The 19,261-nt window shown below is 40.0% G+C and overlaps 2 protein-coding genes across 3 annotated transcripts in view; both read left to right on the forward strand.

Annotated features, from left to right (window-relative positions):
* The first annotated feature begins 782 nt into the window (after window positions 1-782).
* The window catches only part of LOC112166940 (60S ribosomal protein L27a-3), a 30,053-nt gene continuing 11,574 nt past the window's right edge, over window positions 783-19,261 (forward strand). Inside the window, exon 1 of the mRNA XM_024303876.2 lies at window positions 783-1,281. Within this exon, the coding sequence (XP_024159644.1) occupies window positions 817-1,257 (441 nt within the window). The 5' untranslated portion in view covers window positions 783-816 and the 3' untranslated portion in view covers window positions 1,258-1,281. The remainder of the gene's footprint in view (window positions 1,282-19,261) is intronic.
* The window catches only part of LOC112166939 (disease resistance protein RPM1), a 36,324-nt gene continuing 19,711 nt past the window's right edge, over window positions 2,649-19,261 (forward strand). The window contains exons 1-2 of one of the 2 annotated variants that reach the window (XM_024303875.2): window positions 2,649-6,233; window positions 6,356-6,617. In XM_024303875.2, the coding sequence (XP_024159643.1) occupies window positions 3,467-6,214 (2,748 nt within the window). In that variant the 5' untranslated portion in view covers window positions 2,649-3,466 and the 3' untranslated portion in view covers window positions 6,215-6,233; window positions 6,356-6,617. Of the gene's footprint in view, window positions 6,234-6,355; window positions 6,618-19,261 lie in introns of those variants that run through there. The other variant, XM_040506464.1, reaches the window with a different exon arrangement.

Here is a 19,261-nt window from a genome sequence, read left to right on the forward strand (position 1 = left end):
AACTTTCGGCGGGAAATTCCTTTGGAAGTTTGTGGAAGAAGAGCGAGTTGGTTATTACACGGACTTTGCAAGGGTATTTACGGCTTTTAATTTTCACTCTTTTACCTTTTTTCTTATAAGCAAATTTCACTCTATTACAGTTTTACTAGTTTAAGGGCAACCATAAAACTATTAGAAATTATCAAAATTATATATGTTACATTTTTTGCAAGGTTATATAGAGAATATTATGGATATTTTGGATTTTAGTCAAGGCCATATATGGTGTGGGTAAGATAGGAAGGCGGATAATTTCAGAATAAAGTTATTCTCTTTTCGCGATAGAAGGTACCATACTACCATTTAATTTTTTGCAGTTTATTTGAAAACTCCATAAACATATGACTATTAGAATTTTGAGAGTTGTGAACCCATCGACTTGATGAGAAGGAGTTGCGTTTCTCACGCAACAGTCATCCTAACCGAAATCATTCGTCGCACCATCGTCGTTGGAAATATTGATTCAACTTAGTAGAAAGCTATGGATAATTAGAGATTAGAATAAGGGTTTTCTTCGTCTTTGTCAACATGATTCGGATGATAACTCAGGTCTTTCAATTAAAGGGATTTACTTGTTACCGGGGTTTGATTGATCAGGCGGAAGCCTCAAAACCCAATTAAAGGTCTTAACTCTAAGGTGGGCTGAACCACCAATTAAAGGTTTTAGCTGCCTAATTGGACGAAAGCCCAAAAGCTTCTTGATCCACATTTTCCTCCTCCACCACATAAATACCCAAATCAACTAAAACCCTAGTTGGACAGGAGCACTGTGAGGCAATGACGACCCGGTTGAAGAAAAACCGAAAGAAGAGAGGCCACGTCAGCGCCGGTCACGGCCGGATCGGGAAGCACCGGAAGCACCCCGGCGGGCGGGGAAACGCCGGAGGGATGCACCACCACCGGATCCTGTTCGACAAGTACCACCCGGGGTATTTCGGTAAAGTGGGCATGAGGTACTTCCACAAGCTCCGCAACAAGTTCTACTGCCCCATCGTCAACGTCGACAAGCTCTGGTCCCTGGTGCCGCAGGAGGTCAAGGACAAGGCCACCAAAAACGACGTGCCGTTGATTGACGTGACGCAGCACGGGTTCTTCAAGATTTTGGGTAAGGGGAAGCTGCCGGCGGACCGGCCTGTGGTGGTGAAGGCCAAGCTCATTTCGAAGGTGGCCGAGAAGAAGATCAAGGAGGCGGGCGGCGCTGTGGTTCTCACCGCCTAGGGTTTTGCCTCGTTAAGATTTATGTTGATTTTTGTGGTTTATAAGATGATGGATTTTTGGTGGATTTTGAAAATTTGAGTTTGATTTTTGTGATAATGCTTTGTGTTTTGTGGTGTGGTTATGTGATTTGAGAAGCATACTTTGCCTTGCCTTACAGTTTTATTCGAATTTTGATTGTTTATTAGTTGATGACATTTTCGAAACTGTAGAATGAAGTTTTTGCTTGTGCATCTTTGCTTCAGATAACAGAACTCTTAATTGGGGATTCTGTCATCGATCACAGTGATCGCTTAAAGCCATTGTAGGATTCTAGCCTTGATCAAGCTTCGTGCATGCCAATGCCAATGTTCGAAACTTTCTGTTGCCTTAGCATATGGTTTCTGCTTTGCTTTACTAGAAGAACTTGCTTGCTTCTTGATCACCTTCTTTCATGTGTCACTCATTGAAGTAGTCAAAAGCTGTGAGGTAAGTTGTTTTGTTTTTTGTTTTTTTTTTTTTTTTTTTTTTTTTTTTTTTAAAAAGGAGGTACTGGGAAGGACCACAAGGAAGTTGTTGATTGTTCACATAGGAATTTCATGCTGGACATTGGGTTTACTAAAGCTTATGCATAGGCAATGACTGCTGGAGTTTTAGGGGCCATTAGCCGATTGTCTTGAGTATAGTCCCATAGACCGAAATGGGACTGCTGGATCTCCATTCATTAGAACTGTATAGACAAGAATATGCAGTCCTTTGCAAAAGGTTGAAGACTGGTTCTCTTACCGAAATGTCAGATCATCGCCATCTGGCTTCAAACATTCAGCAGTTAAAGTGCTGAGAAAGACCGAAAGTTGGTGAGAAAATGGAGATCTACCGCCAACTTTTGTTATTAGTATGCTGTTTAGGATAGGATCCATGGCTATCACAAATCCAGGTCTGATGACTTGGTAGATGTCATTCCCAATTCATCAGACAATTAGGTTCACTCGGTCTCTCATGGTGAACTTGTTCTTTTGCTCACCCCTGTTGGGATTAACTCCTCTTTTCACTTGTTCTTTTGCTCACCCCTGTTGGGATTAACCCCTTGAAGATCAATACTGCAAAATTGAATCTGAAAATCATTTAGTTATCCAATTTATCAAACGGATGGTTTTAGTAACAATTAGGGTTCTCATTGCTAATCTCTCTCGTTAAATGAATGTAGAAAATGTAAGTTACGAATCGCTAATCACACCTGTGATGAATATGCTGCGCAGCTGACATCATATATTGACGAAATAACGCATGGTAGTTGAAGCACATTATAAAGCTGTACTCCAAAACTAACGCTGGTCTTGGTCTCTACTCGTTAAGTTTGTTCTGGTGTATACTATTACATTTCAATATTAGTTGCGTCTTTTGGGAAATACTTATTACTCTAATTATTATTACTCATTTCAATATTAGTTGCGTCCAGATGTGAGTTTAATGGTAATTAACTACCCAGATGTAATTCTAAATTCTTGTTGACAATCTATTGTCATAATATGTTATGGTAAGTTTGTTCAAAATAAGGTCAGTATGCTTCTCCTACATAATTATGGATTTATGATTATTGCTTTAGACTTTCTGGTACGATAAATAATTAATATGTTGTGATGCATGTCGACACCAAAAATTGCACAGATCTCCCTTATAATATAGGATTCTTCTCTTTTTTTTTGTTTTTTTTCCTTTTTTCTTTTCTTCTAGAGGAAAAGGAAGACAAAACTCAGACCCGTCAAAGTTGAAAGCCGAGATCGCTTCAATCCTATGAGTACCCTTGTAGTTTACTGATCATTTTATCAGCATAAAGTTTTTTTTTTTCGTTAGGAGCACCCAAACTTAAGATCAAGGTCCTGGGTTTGAGTCACTATGGGAGTAGGAGTGAAATTCTTTGATCCTCTTTAAAAAAGAAAAAAAAAAGAAAAAAAAATGTCCAGAATTATTGTTGTACATTTCATATTGTTCTTCATGGATTTGAAACATATCATTGCAGTTCTTCTGTGAGCTCTCATATATTTATCTTAAAAAACCATCAATACTTGGTACGTCATTTTACATCTATCATTATTTTTAAAATTACATTTCAATATGAGTTTAATCCTTTTGGAATACTTCTTATTATCATTCCTCAGTTAGTTTTGGAAATACTTGAACCTTCTCTCTTCTTTACAGAGAGATCGATCGACTATACTGACATAAGGCCAATATGGCCTTATCTGCAGCAGTCCTATTAATTGGAAAACTTGGGGCAATTCTTGAGAACGAAAGAACAACCATAGCCAGTGTTCGTGATGAAATTGATAGCATTAGGAAGGAGCTTGAAAGCATGAAAGCTTTCCTAGTGGATGCGGAAGCCTACACAGCAAAAACTGAAACAGAGAAATTGTGGATTGCAAGCATCAGAGACTTGGCCTATGAAGTTGAAGATATCATTGATGAATTCATGTATCACATGCATGAGAAGCAAAGTGGGAGTCGACTTTCAAGGAGGCTACACAAAACCATTTGCTTTCCAAAAAGTCTTTGGTTTAGACGTAAAACTGCAAAGAGGTTACAGAAAATCACTAAAAAGATCAAAGACGAATCAGAAAGGAGTCAAAGGTTCAGTGTTGGCCCTGTAGGAGGAGCAACTACATCTGAAGATATTCACAGATTGGTGCAGAACCAAGCGGAGTCTTCGTTTTTCAGTATGGAAGACGAACTGGTTGGGATTGAAGGCAAGAAGCAAATACTAATGGGATGGCTCATGGATGAAGATCAACACCAAACTGTTATATCTGTGGTTGGCATGGGAGGTTCTGGAAAGACAACTCTAGCTGCCAAGACCTTCAACAATGAAGGGGTGAAGAGACATTTTCATTGTTGTGCGTGGATTACCGTTTCCCAAACTTCTCATGATGAGGGACACTTGTTTCGAAGCTTGATCATGGAATTCTACAAATCAAGAAAGGAAGATGTCCCTGAAAATTTGAATACCATCAGCAGAAGAGAATTGATAGAGTTACTAGTTAACTACTTGGAGTCCAAAAAATACCTAGTTGTTCTAGATGACGTGTGGGATATAAAAGTTTGGAGAGAAATAAAGGTATCACTTCAAGATAGGCAACTCGGAAGTCGAATCATAGTTACAACTCGAAAAGAAGAAGTAGCAGCCAATTCTTTTGGAGTTAAAAGCCATGTTCACCATATTCAACCCCTGCTAAAGAATGAGGCTTGGGAGCTCTTCTGCAAAAAAGCATTCTCATCTAACGAGCACAAAACTTGTCCACCTGATTTTGTGTCATTAGCTTGCCAACTTGTGGAAAAGTGTGAAGGCCTTCCTCTGGCTATTGTGGGTTTAGGTGGTCTTATGTCTTCCAAGAATTCGCTAGATCAATGGCAGCAAGTCTTCAACAGCTTGAATTGGCATATGGATAACAATTCATTGCTAGACCCTGTGAAAAACATCTTGTTGCTGAGTTTCAATGATTTGCCATCTCAATTGAAACATTGCTTCCTCTATTGCTCTCTATTCCCAGAAGATTTTGTAATTAGAAGAAAAAGGCTCATTAGATTGTGGATAGCTGAAGGATTTTTCGAACATGTGAAAGGGATCACGCCCGAAGAAGTTGCAGATGGCTATCTTTGGGAACTCTGCTTCCGTAGCATGTTACAAGTTGTAAAGAGAAATGGAACAGGAAGACCGAAACAAGTTAAGATGCATGATCTGATGCGAGAGCTTGCTTTGTCGATAGCCAAGAGGGAAAATTTTGGCCATGTATACGACGGGAGAGAAGGAATGGAAGAGATCTCAACCCGTCGCTTGTCAATTCACACAATGAGTAATGGAGGAGAAATTCAACCATGGCCGGGTATGTCAAAGATTCGTTCTCTTCTTATCTTTGCAACTGACATGTCCTCATTGTCTTTCTTAAATACACTGGTTTCTCGATGCAATTTGTTGAGGACTCTAGACTTGGAGGATGTCCAAATTGATAAACTGCCAGATGCAGTTGTTTACTTGTTCAACTTGAGATATTTAAATTTGAGTGGTACTTTAATCAAGGAACTTCCAAAGTCCATAGGGCGTCTCCGCAACCTTCAATATTTGAAAATCGAGGAAACCATGATAGAGGCAATTCCACAAGGAATTGCAAAGTTGTTGAACCTGCGTTATCTAACTATGTTTCGGTTGACTGGAACCACTCTGGACTTCAAAGTTGCGAGTGGGACAAAAGCGCCATCAAATATTTGTCAATTACAGAAATTGCAATGTTTATCAATGATTGAATCAGAAGGGGATACTATTAGACTTATCGGCAACATGACTCAACTCAGGGTCATCGGCATATCGAATGTGAAAGAAAGAGATGAGATTGACCTTTGGGTCTCAATTGAAAAGTTGACTTTGCTTCAATCTTTGCTTTTAATGGCAAGTAATGAAGAGGAAATCCTTCCGGTGAAAGCACAATTTCCCTCACTTCCGCACCTTCAAAAGCTTCAATTGATTGGTAGACTGCAAAACCTAATACCTTGGTTTTCTTCACTGCATAGCCTTACAACTCTAGTTCTGCACTGGTCAAGACTAGAAGATGATGTACTACCTCAAATTGAAGCACTGCCCAATTTGACAGAGCTTATTCTTTGTGAAGAGTTGTGTTTCCGCAAAGGCTTTGTAAAGCTGGAGAGGTTGCATTTGTTGAATTTTGCCTCGGTGAAAAAGATTACTATAGAAAAAGGAGTGATGCCAAATCTCCGGGACTTAATGGTTGAACAGTGCACGGAATTGTCTCTAATGCCACTAGGCCTTGAATACCTTTCTAATCTACAATTTATGGGCTTGGCATTTGTTCCCGTTGAAGTTATAAAGCCCATTCAGAAAGGAGGTGCGGATCGGTCTAAGGTACAACACATCCCCGAGATCTTACATGTTTTCGAACAGTCATTCAAGCGGGTCTACGAAAACTTGGCGTAGTATTTCTTTCTCCTGTCAGGTAATTGGTTTCTTATCCTAGAACAAACTGTGCAGCAATGAAAACTCAATTTAGTTTTACGAGCCGCATAATGAAAGAAAGATTTACCATTTTGGTCTTTTCTCTTGTTATACCTCTTGCAGAATCAATCAAGTCCGACAAGTATTGAACAAGATTTGAGTTTGATGAAGACTCCTTTCTGTACGTGTGGGAAGATGCAAGGATTGATCTCAGTTTTCATATGCCTCTTTCTTTTTCCAAAATTGAATAATACACAAGACTGTTTCTGATGTTGTACTTGTTATTGTTTGTGTGCATTGGCATGTAATAATGCTGGATTGAATGCCACTTTAGCAGTTTGCATTGTAATAAAGATTGGTATCCATATCGAGCACTATTTTTTTCCGATGAGTTCCATATCGAGCACTTTGCAAATCTTTATCTGTATTTGGAATTTCTAGAGAACACACGAAGTGCACCTAGGTTTTTTTTCCCCTTTCTTGTAACATACATAGTCAATTGTTGCATAGAAAATGGCTGCTTTGGCAACTAGCTGCATAGGAAATGGCACCCGAAGCCAGTGGCTCTAGAAGGCTCCCCGAGACGGGAAGCTGTGGATTGTCCCTCAAGGCAGGCAGCTTTAATGTGCTCCTTGAGGAGGACAATATAGGCAAGGCCGCCTTGCACTTCTTTCCAACAAACTTAGGCACCACGGGATCAGTTGGCCTGTCCTTGACAGTGTAAGGGTTCCACATCCCCTTGGTTTTAGAGTGAGAGTAGCAGCGCCAGTTTCCAATCTTCTCCACCTAGCTGCCTTGGTCTTGCCGGATTTCTTTTTGTCATTATAGCTTCATAGAGCATCGGCTATTAGCCATATCAGATAGTTTTTAAGTTGTTCTCTCCGTAACTAATTAAGACAGTTTGTAAGTTATGCTCCTGAAATTACAAAACATCAACTAATTAAGACCGAATCTATGCAGCGGAAAAATGCATTTCAAATGAGATGTCTGTTTAAGGAAAAAAGATTCGAGTGAGAATGTAGAGAGAATTGTCAATTATATTATTGAGAATAGGAGCCCTATATATAGGGATTACAAAGTACATGTTCTAATGTTACAAGGAATACTAATCCGAGTAGGATTAGGAACTCTAGAACCTTCTCTCCTATTACTACTCCTAGTTTGATTAGGCACACTAATAGATGATTTCCTTCAACACTCCCCCTTGTGCCGCTTCAAACTTGGTGGTGACGCTTCATTCGTTGCCTCGTTAAAAACCTTGCTAGGTAACAAAAACCCTGTGGGAGAAAAATAACCCTGGTCGAAGGACAAAAAGAGCACAACACACCCTTCACTCTTCGAGATTGAACATGTAGACATCAAAACTCCCCCTGATGTCGATATCTCCCCCTGATTGCTACAATCATGGGAGTTCGGATAACTTTCTCAATCCGATGCTCTTCACATGTTTCTCAAAGGTGGATTTAGGTAACGACTTAGTGAATAAGTCCGCTACATTATCCTCTGATCGGATTTGATTCACTTCAATCTTTAGAAGTGATTGTTGTTGCTGATTATAGAAGAACTTAGGTGATATATGCTTGGCGTTGTCGCCTTTGATGAAACCTAACTTCATTTGTTCAATACAAGCTGCATTATCCTCATAAATGCATGTAGGTTCATCCATGGTAGACTTCAAACCACAACTTCCTTGAATATGTCTAATTATAGACCTTAGCCATAGGCATTCACGCACAGCTTCATGTGGAGCAATAATCTCTGCATGATTTGAGGAAGTAGCAACAAGGGTTTGTTTTGTAGACCTCCAAGATATCGCAGTGCTTCCCATGGTAAAGACATAACCTGTTTGGGAGCGACCTTTGTGAGGGTCAGAGAGGTACCCTGCATCAGCAAAACCCATCAAAACATCATTGTCGTTTTGATGGAAGGGGATAGGGTGAGGCCGGCCACCCTTGGTGGTGGTGGCGGCGTTGGCGACAATATGGCCGGTCAAATTGTCATGGTGGATGGTGGCTCCATGCCCAATGGGGTCCGATCCCATTTTTCTGTCCTTCCTCTTCTCTCTGTAGGGATAAAATAGGCCCATATCAATCGTACCTCTTAAGTATCAAAAGATTGTCTTTACACCAATCCAATGGCGGCGTGTCGGCGCAGAGCTATGTCTATCTAACAAGTTCACTGCGAATGAGATATCCGGTCTTGTGCATTGAGCTAAGTACAATAATGCGCCTATTGCACTTAAATAGGGCACTTCGGCCTCTAATAGTTCTTCGTCCTCATCCTTTGGACGAAACGGATCTTTTCCGGGCTCAAGACTACGACCAATCATGGGAGTACTCACATGCTTTGCTTTATCTTCGTTAAAGCGCCTTAGGATTTTCTGAGTGTATGCAGACTGATGGATCAAAATTCCATCACTACGGTGCTCGAGTTCTAAACCGAGACAAAACCGTGTCTTCCCAAGATCTTTCATCTCAAATTTGGATTTCAAATATTTAGCAGTTTCCTTTAACTCATCTAGAGTTCCAATTAGGTTCATGTCATCGACATATCTTGTCGTTCTTGTTGAATATTGATGTTCTTATCTCCCTCTAAAGACGGGAAGATTGTCTCATCGAAGTGACAATCCGCAAATCTAGCGGTAAAGAGATCACCTGTCAAGGGTTCTAAATAGCGGACAATCGTTGGAGAATCATATCCAACGAAAATGCCTAATCGTCGTTGAGGACCCATTTTGGTGCTCTGTGGTGGCGCAATAGGCACATAAACTGCACACCCAAATATGCGTAAGTGTGAGACATTAGGCTCATACCCAGTCACCATCTGGGACGCAGAGAAGGGTTGAGTGGCAGTGGGTCTCAGATGAATAAGCACAACTGCATGCAATATTGCATAGCCCCAAGCAAAAATAGGGAGATTGGTGCGCATTACCAATGCCCTAGCGACCATTTGTAGTCGTTTAATGGCGGCTTCTGCGAGACCATTTTGGGTGTGAACATGAGGAACTGGATGTTCAACTTCAATCCCAATGGACATGCAATAATCATCAAAAGTTTTTGATGTAAACTCTCCAGCATTGTCTAACCTTATAGACTTAATAGGATGATCAAACTGGTGAGCCCTTAGCTTAATAATTTGGGCTAGGAGTTTAGCAAATGCAGCGCTCCTAGTGGACAATAGCATGACATGTGACCAGCGTGTCGATGCATCAACCAACACCATAAAATATCTAAATGGTCCCCATGGTGGTTGAATAGGTCCACAAATATCACCTTGGATTCGTTGCAAGAATGGTATATTTTCTTTAGTGTCCTTTTCATAGGATGGTCTCGATCCTAATTTTGCTAAAGAGCAGGCTTTGCAGAACGAATGATGGGCTTTAGAAACAACCAATGAGGATTTTGGTTGAGCCACAAAGTCACAATTAACTTTAGAAGCAAAATTTGGAGTAGAAAGAGTATTGGTGGCATCAATGCCACCCTGAGGCAGCAAGGGGACGGCGGCGTTGGCCAAGGATGGCCGGTTTTGGGGGTGATCGGCGTCGTGAAGCGCAGGGGCTCTTTCGGTGTCCAAAAACCGATTTTTACTTCTTTTCGTTCTGAAAAATGGATGTCCGTGGGAAGTCTTTAATATACGGATCATCATATCACGACCTGGGTGTCTCAAACGGTCATGCCAAAGCCTATATGTGTCAGAATCCCATAAATCATCTCTCATGACATGGTTGGATTCAATGACTCGAATAGTGGTTGCATACAACCCACTAGATCGACACATAAGTTTCTCTAATACTAGTTTATGTCCGTAGTCATTAGAGGTGATGCAAAGGAACTCTTGTCCATTCTCACAATGTGTTTCCACATGAAAATCATTGGCTCTTATATCTTTGAAGAAGCTCAAAAGGGTTCTTTCAGCCCTAGGAGCGTAAAGAGCTTCAGTGACATTAATGATTGTGCCATGTGGCAACAAGAATTGAGCTGGTCCTCGACCATGAATCAATTTAGATGACCCTGCCATCGTAGTCACTGAAGATTGAGTAGGCGTCATCTCAAGAAATAACTGCCTATTTCGAAGTATGGTGTGCATAGTAGCACTATCCACGAGACATTCTAGCTCTCCGAGAAACATACTTGAATGAATAAAGTTCGAATCAAAATCAACACTTTATTTCAATGAAAGCCAATGACTACGTCAAAGTTTCTAAATTTAATCCAAAAAGGATAATCAAGCATAGACAAGTAGTAGTGACTCAATCTGTTTGGTAATTCCAATTTGGTTGTGACCAGGTAAGGTAAGGCGAGATTTTGGTGGAGCGTTGCTCACTTTTAAACCGTTCTCTCAGTTCAAACCTTTCCTAGACATCACAATTACTCTTGAGTACGCCTAGTGAGAAAGAGTTATAACCACTGTCTTTGTTGATAGTTTCCAAATTTTTTGGATTTGGATTGAAACCAATGACGTTTATATGGTCAAATTTTTATGCTTACGAACGCTCTTAGTCCGTAGCCTACGAACTCTCTTAGTCCGTAGCCTACGAACTCTCTTAGTTCGTAAAAATCGATGCTCACGGACGCTCTTAGTCCGAAGATCACGAACGCTCTTAGTTCGTATATAGCGTGAATCCCCACAATTCCGCTTTTAGCAAATCGAACCCACGTTACAGAAAGGTGGGATGTAGAAGAAAGGATTTTGTAAGTCCCCGGAAAAATAAAAATAAATTTAAATTTCAAAAATGGGAACAACTTACTAGTGAAAACTTACTCATGAATTTCAGAATTTGAAATTCTCAATACACGCGCGTGTTGATGCAGGCGTGTAGGATTGCAGGTGTGCTATCGATCCTGGGTCGGAATTGCATATGCTGCTTCAATCCTAAGCTAGGATTGAAGTGAATGTTCGATCCTAACCTGGGATTGTAACTTGTTTACAATCCTGGTCGTGGCTAATGGCTCGGCGGTGCTAGGCTTATGCACAAATGGGATGGGGCCGAGAGTCTGGCCAGTAGGTTACGTTGCTGGCCGACGGGGCTACAATCCGGAGTTAGGATTACAGTAGCAGTTCAATCCTAAGTTAGGATTGCAACCAGTTTTCAATCCTAATCGTGGCAGATGGCTGGAAGCGGGCTGCAGGGGCAGTAGACTTGCGGCAAAGTTGTAGGAACGTTGCAGGGGCAGCGCGGAGCAGGCGCACGGGTTCGGGGCTGTAGGGCAGCGGGCTGGGTGAGGGAGGGCGCTGGCCAGGAGGTATGCTGGCCGAGAGAGCTGCAGGAGCAGGCGGGCTAGCAAGGGGCTAGGGGCTGCGGTGGTGAAAAAGGATTTCCGGGTTATTGGTTTTTTGCTATTGTGGTTAGAGTCGTGCTGATAACGTGTTTAAGTAAAATAGATTCGAGAGAGAATTGATGAGAGAATTGTGTATTATTATTGAGAATAGGAGCCCTATATATAGGGATTACAAAGTACATATTCTAATGTTTCAAGGAATACTAATCCGTATAGGATTAGATACGGATTAGGAATTCTAGAACCTTCTCTCCTATTACTACTCCTAGTTTGATAAGGCACACTAAGTTGATTTTCCTTCAACAAATGAGATGTATAATTTAACAACAGCAGATTGCAGAAGGCCTCCCATCTTTAGATGTTTGCGAACACATTTAGGAGTCAAATTCTGAAAACCAAGCTGAAAGTTAAACAGAACAATCAAAGAGATGCTGAGATTTAAGCTGCCCCAACTTTCGAGTTGTCATCGTCGTCTTCTTGCCTGTTGTTGTGCTTCTTGTTGTTGTTGTTGCTACTGCTGTTGCTCTTCGAGGAATTTGATGAAAGCCTCTTCAGTCATTTTATGGATGAGTAGTTATATACTAGATAAGCCCTCCCGTGCGATGCCGCAAAGAGATTATAGAAACAGTATCACAATGCAAATGGTAGAAAATTTAGTCAATGCCTACAATGTGCATGACACATAGTTTAGATTTATTCAAACACCAAATCAGCAACTCAAGGAACTCTTTTATTACACACCATTGTTCCATAATGTCAAAGCAGCTCTACTACTGTTTGTGATTCTAGATTTCAGTCCATCCACAGAAGAATTCCAACAATGACCAAGAGATAGATTGAAATAAACCATAAATCATAGATCAATCTAATGTTTGCAATGATCAGTGATCACCCAACCCCCACCCCACCCCACCACCCCCCCCCCCAAATTCTTGTCCTCTTTTACAGATCCAGAAGACAATTTCGATGACTTTGGAGGTCGATTCTTGATTCTAATTGGTTTCTGCCATCAAAACAACAAAGATCAGGATCCCAAGCTTGTTATGTATAACTTTTCATAAGAAGAAACATATACATAACTTCTTTCAAAACTAACCATCTTCTTCCTCGTTTCTACATGTTTCTACAAATTCTGATATTTTCCAACCCCATTATTCCCTGCGACAGTTTTCCTGAGCCACAAAACTTACCAACTCAACTAATATCTGATCCAAATTGATGAAAATAACAAACCATAGCCATGTTATGGGACAGAGAAGCCTGTGCAGATTCCTGTGACTTGAGAATGATGTATGCATTCACGCTGCAATAGAGAATGAGCTGTCAAATTCAATATGGGGTTCACTTCTCAACTATATAAGAACCTCTTTAACTAAGTAGTAAAACCTAATCCCTAACAACCAAACCATCTAACAATGAAAATTCTATATGAGCCAAAATTGATTAGAATAGAAAGGCTAAAACATACACGATCAATCCAAAACCAGGCAATAACCGGAATAAGTGCCTTTGAAGAGAGAAAAAAACAAACATACAGCTTTGAAAACAAATGAAGAGATTGACATCTTCCCTGTCAGCTTTCTGGGAAATATGTATAAGCACTGCTACTTTTCTAGGTGCTTTCGTCTGCACAAAGATGATCACATGGATAAAACAATCATCTAAACCACAATTTTCTTAAGAGTCTAAAACCACAAATGCTTAAAACTTGAAAAGCATTCTGGTATAACACTCGCATCCTCTATCGGCACATATCGAATCCTCAGACTCCACCTCTCCAAACTGACTGAACTCCCTAATCAAGACCTTCTTCTTCACCTTCACCGGTAGATTTCTAACAAAAGATAGTCCTCAGAAGCTTACTTTCGTTGGAAATGTGTTGCAGTTGCAACTATGCTATGTACCCCACCTCTTCTTATTATGAACAGTGATCTGTGGAATCTCCTCTTTCTTTGACTTCTGCAAATAAACCAACTATTTATTGGCAACAGGGGCAAATGAAGATTACTATTTTATTATAAAGTACTCAAGCTATGTATACATGTATAGTATACAGTTTTTATTTTACGACAAAGGGAGCATGATGCAATCCAAGAAAAGCAATGTATGTGTGTGTGTGTGTATCAGAAACAGCACACAGTACAAAACCAATATAAATAGCAGCCTGCAACAAATTTTCAAACATTGCCATATAGGTGGAGGTCACAACCCAAGATGTAAATATCAATTTTAAGAACTGCTACTGCAGAATAATCAAAATGAATAAAATGCAGAAGCCAACAAATTAGCTATATATGCTGAACAGATTCATACCATGAATCTTATATGCCAACAAATTCATTCCAAAGCATATATAGCTATATACCATGAATCGTGTGTTTTTCATATGCTAAATTCATTTCAATTTTATTAGTTTTATGCTTAACATTGATTCTTAAATTCAATTTTTTTGAATTTACCACAGAATAATCATTGTAATATAAGCCATTATAGGTTGACAAAAAATCAAACAAAATGGACGACAACTAAAATAAGACACAGGTAAAAGTTGCAGGAATACAAAATATTTACAATGAATTGAAAACCCAAAGTGGGGGTTAATGAATGAGTAGTAGATAGTACCAATTGTGCAAGTTTGAGCTTGTAGAGGATGGTAGTTTTACCAGCAGCATCAAGACCCACCATTAGTGTTCTCATTTCTTTCCTTGCAAACAGCATCTTCACTATCCTAGATATTTCCATACCTATTTTTTCAACTGCTTCAACCACAGAAAATAGCACAACATGAGAGACCAGAAAAATATGTACACAAAACCATTACATATTGCTAAAGGAAGATTTGTAATACCAGGATTGAAAATCAGGTGAATCAATGAGATTAAGGTGATTCTTTAGAGGTTGAGAAGCATAAGGATTTTCAAGAAATACATTGGCCTGCATTATATAACAAATGAAAATCTTAGAATGTGGCAGCAAAAGAGAATACAGGAAAGAGAATTGGATTTTAATCATGAAGAATAAAGAACAATAGCTTTAACTTGGTTTTACTTTCGGTGGAACAGTGGTCATATACATTCTCCTTTGATAGGAATTTTCGTGCTACAACTATGTTGGGATTCAGATGGGAATGACTGTGATATAGACATTGTACGACTGATCAACCATCCTTGAGATGGAAAGGTCATCAAAAAATTAAGGTCCTCAATTTGCTTTTTAAATTTATAATTTGAAACTATACTCCTAATTTCTGTAGAATGCTATGACAACATTTTGTCGTTCGATCAGAGGATGAGTATCTAAAAATCTTGTGCATATATGCATTGTATTAAACAGGGGGAATGTTTATAAATTCTTGCTCTGACATTGGCCGAGACATGGCCTTCACCCAATTCTCCACAGATAGGCAATAAGGTCAGGAAAGTTTTACCATCTTCATTTTCTATGTGATTACTGGAGATAGACAAAGCTTAGTGATCTCTCTTTTTGAAGTTTGATCAGTGACACTTTATACAGAGAGAGACAATACAATGTAATTGATCAAGATCAGATAAACACACACACACACATACACATATGGAGGAAATAAGGATGTAGATCATTTACCTTTGCAGCTGTCAGATATATTGAAGGATCAGGCTTTTACTCTGTCACACCATCACCTGCAAACAAAAGTGGAAGGAAATAGTGAACTTAAGTGTGAGCCAGGTATGTAAATGGAAAATCTACACAAAGTCATGGATTAATTAAACTATCAGTGTGTAGTTTTATTTTGGAGACATATTCTTATGAAGTGTGAATAACGAAGCTTATAGTTTAAATTTCTAGTATACTTGAACCCGTACTCATTGATGCCAAAGCCTTTCACTGATTTTTAACTAACAAATCTCAACATCGCTCAATCCACGCTGAACAGTATTAAGCGAACTATGTTAATATTCCAGAAAGAATGTAACACAATCTATTGCAAGAGATATTCTCGACTTCCAATTTCCAAGTACTAATTAAATGCATATACACCAGACAACCCTTTAATATGTAAATGAGTACTTTTGGCAAAGTTCTATTTGCATGTATCAGAAGCAATGTTTTCAAATGTGAAAGCGAAGGCGAAGGCAACTTGTTAGAGCCTCGCGAGGCGAGTGCCTCAAGGCGTTGAGGCGATCGCCTTTCCCGAAAATATTATAATAATACATTATAATTATAGACAATATAAGAAAATATTTAGGTTAAAACAAAGAAAGAAATCCACAAAAATAATATATTTTCAAATATTCAAGTGGTATCTGCAACTATCATGGTACTACTAGCAATATAAGTTCTATCAGTTCTATTGCTGATGTATAAAAACGTCTATATTGGTTACAAGAAACTTTAGTAAATTAATTCCAACTGACCTTGCTGGCTGAATAATAGAGAATGATTATTAAATAGAAAGAAAAGGAGGTAAAATGAGGTTATAAAAACGACGTCTGCTTTAATTAATTGCCAAAGACGACGTCGTGTTTAAAGCGGTATACTTGAGCAATGAACTCAAACCCACGTCGTTTTGATGCAAAAGATGAAAGGAAAAAAGAAAGGGACCCACGACTTCACCTTCTTCCTTGCGCCCAGGCCGCATCACAGCTCGCCTTCTGCAAAAACAGGCGCCCCATCGCTTTTCCGTACGCTTTTCCAGTAGCGCGTCTTAGTTTGGACCGGCAAGGCGATTTACCGTCGCCTCACACGGGAGCGCGCCCCGGGCTCGCCTCGGCATCGCCTTTGAAAACACTGATCAGAAGCTTCATTTCGCTACTGAGATTTTTCTGAGGTCTATATAGGGATCCCCATTTTAAAATGTATCACTTGCAGCCAAATTGTCCACTTTATTATAAATGAGAAATTGAGAAGGAGCCAAAAGAGGTAGAGATAAAAGAAACTTTACCCTGTCTGTAAGGAAAGTAATCAGCCATATCTCCCATATTATTGCAGATTGATTTATCATTTGATTTGTGTAATAGCTGTAGCCTTTCTTATATGTATTTTAGATAGTAAACAGATTCCTGACTTGTAGGAACAAACTGTAATCACACTTGTATAAAGATACGATTCTATGTTAATGAAATGATCTCTTCAGCCTATTAGTTTCTCATTCTTTCATGGTATCAGAGCAGGACTAGATCCTGACTTTTCTCATCTGCTGCACTCTAACATCTCGTGTAGCCTAACCTTCATTCCCTCATCGTTCCAGCCAATATGGGCAACGACGATGTCCTCTCACCACTACTCAAGGATCACGGCAAATCAAAAGGCGATTCCTCCAATTCTCCTACATCTGAGATGTCAAAATCTGACCTCTCTAATCCCTTTTTCACACATCATTCAGATCATCCAGGTCTAGTCCAAGTCTCTAAGCCCCTGAATGGAGACAATTATACGGGATGTAAAAGGGCTATGACCCTAGCTCTGAATTCTAAGAACAAGCTTGGTTTTGTGAACGGCACAATAAAGGCTCCTTCAGAAGAGACAGACCCGGAAGGCTACGCGACTTGGTCGCGTTGTAATGATATGGTTCATTCATGGATCATCAACACCGTTGATTCAGAAATCATTGACAGTGTCATCTACTATCCTACTGCTCACGAAGTATGGGAAGACCTTCGTGAGCGATTCTCTCAAGGTAACGCTCCACGCATCTTTGAAATTCAGCTAGAAATCGCTTGTTTTCGACAGGAGCAACTGTCAGTCTCAGCTTATTATACAAAATTGAAAGGCTTATGGGATGAATTAGCTACCTATTCAGAGACATCTTGTGGAGCACAGGCAGAACAACAAAGACTCATGCAATTTCTAATGGGGTTGAATGATACTTACAGTTCTATTCGCGGACAGATTCTTTTGATGAGTCCTTTACCAACAGTCCGTAAGGCCTATGTCGAGGTCTCTCAGGACGAGAAACAACGCTCACTTGGTGCTTCTCATCCCGCTGTGGAATCATCTTCAAGCGCTGCAATGGCAGTGTGCACTCCTGGAAGACCCAATTTCAATTCAGGACGAGGAGGACGCTTTGAGAAGAATGATCGACATACCCAACGTCCAGAACACAATTTTGCGTCCCAGGAAGGACGTCGTTTGGATACCGAACGGCGACAAGGCTCCGGCAGGGGGAGACCTCACTGTACCTATTGTGGAGATCCGGGCCATTGGGTGCAGACTTGTTATCAACTAATTGGATATCCCCCAGGTCACCATAAAGCGAGACAAGGCACAGGTTTTTCGAAGCACTCAAGAGTAGCTCCTTCGACAAATCAAGTCAGCGAGGCTGTTGAAGATGATAGTGGGCCAACTGTGACATTCACTGAGGCCAGTTTAAACAATTTATGACTGCTCTTAGTAATCAGACTTTGAAGCCCAATTCCAATACTAGCTTGAGTTCCAAAGCAAATGCCGTAACAAAACTAGGTTTGTCCAAGATTGTTTCCCGCAATTGGATCATTGACAGCGGAGCAACCGATCACATTACTTCATCTACGCAATTATTACACAAAACTAATAATTGCTCATTACCATCTGTTCTATTGCCTAGCGGAGACAAAATCAATATTGTTGCTAAGGGATCATTACCTTTGAGTACCATGTTTTATCTTCATGATGTGTTATCTGTGCCTAAATTTAAAGTCGATTTATTGTCGGTTAGTCGATTGATGAGAGGATTAAACTGTTCAATGACCTTCTTCCCCTATTGGTGTATTTTACAGGATCTGGCTACGAGGAGGACGATTGGTTTGGGTAAACAACGCAACGGATTATATTATTTGGTGGCATTAGCGACGGAGAAGTCCATGACCAGTCCTTCTTTTCCCACCAGACGCCCGGCCTGTCATCTTACCATCACCTCCACCGACCTATGGCACAACCGCTTAGGACATGTCTCATCCTCATGTTTAGGTTTCATTGCTAAGAGTTTTTTGAATGTTTCTGTTTCGTCCAATAATGCTTGCCACATATGTCCTTTGGCTAAGCAAAGTCGCTTACCTTTTCCTACTAGTACAATTTCCTCTGTCAAACCTTTTGAAATTATTCATTGTGATATTTGGGGTCGATATCGATCTCCTTCTCTTTCTGGTGCTCATTATTTTCTTACCAACATTGATGATTATACACGTTTCACTTGGATTTTTTTAATGCGACATAAAGATGAGGCACAATCCCTCATTCAACGTTTTTTTAGCTATGCTCTCACTTAGTTTGATTCTCGTATTAAAAATTTCCGTAGTGATAATGGTGGTGAATTCATGTCACTTCGCTCTTTTTTTAGTAATAATGGTGTCACTTTTCAACATTCTTGCGTTTACACGCCTCAACAAAATGGGGTTGTGGAGCGCAAACACCGACACATTCTTCAAGTGGCACGTGCTCTCAAGTTTCAAGCACATCTCCCTTCTCAATTTTGGGGGGAGTCTGTCCTTACCGCAGTCCATATCATCAATCGTTTACCTTCTCCAGTCCTTTCTTTCACCACCCCTTTCGAACGCCTTTATTCGAAACCTCCTTCTTTCTCTCATCTCCGTGTTTTTGGATGTCTAGCCTATGCTACTAACGTTCACCCCTCTCATAAATTCAATCACCGTGCCATTCCGTCCATTTTCATAGGCTATCCCATCGGTCAAAAAGCCTACAAATTGTTTGATTTGTCCCGCAACAAGATCTTTACAAGCCGAGATGTAAAATTTCATGAACACATTTTCCCTTTTTCTACTCGGCCCAGTTCTGT

This window comes from Rosa chinensis, chromosome 5 (genome assembly GCF_002994745.2).
Source record: "Rosa chinensis cultivar Old Blush chromosome 5, RchiOBHm-V2, whole genome shotgun sequence".
Lineage (NCBI taxonomy): Eukaryota > Viridiplantae > Streptophyta > Magnoliopsida > Rosales > Rosaceae > Rosa > Rosa chinensis.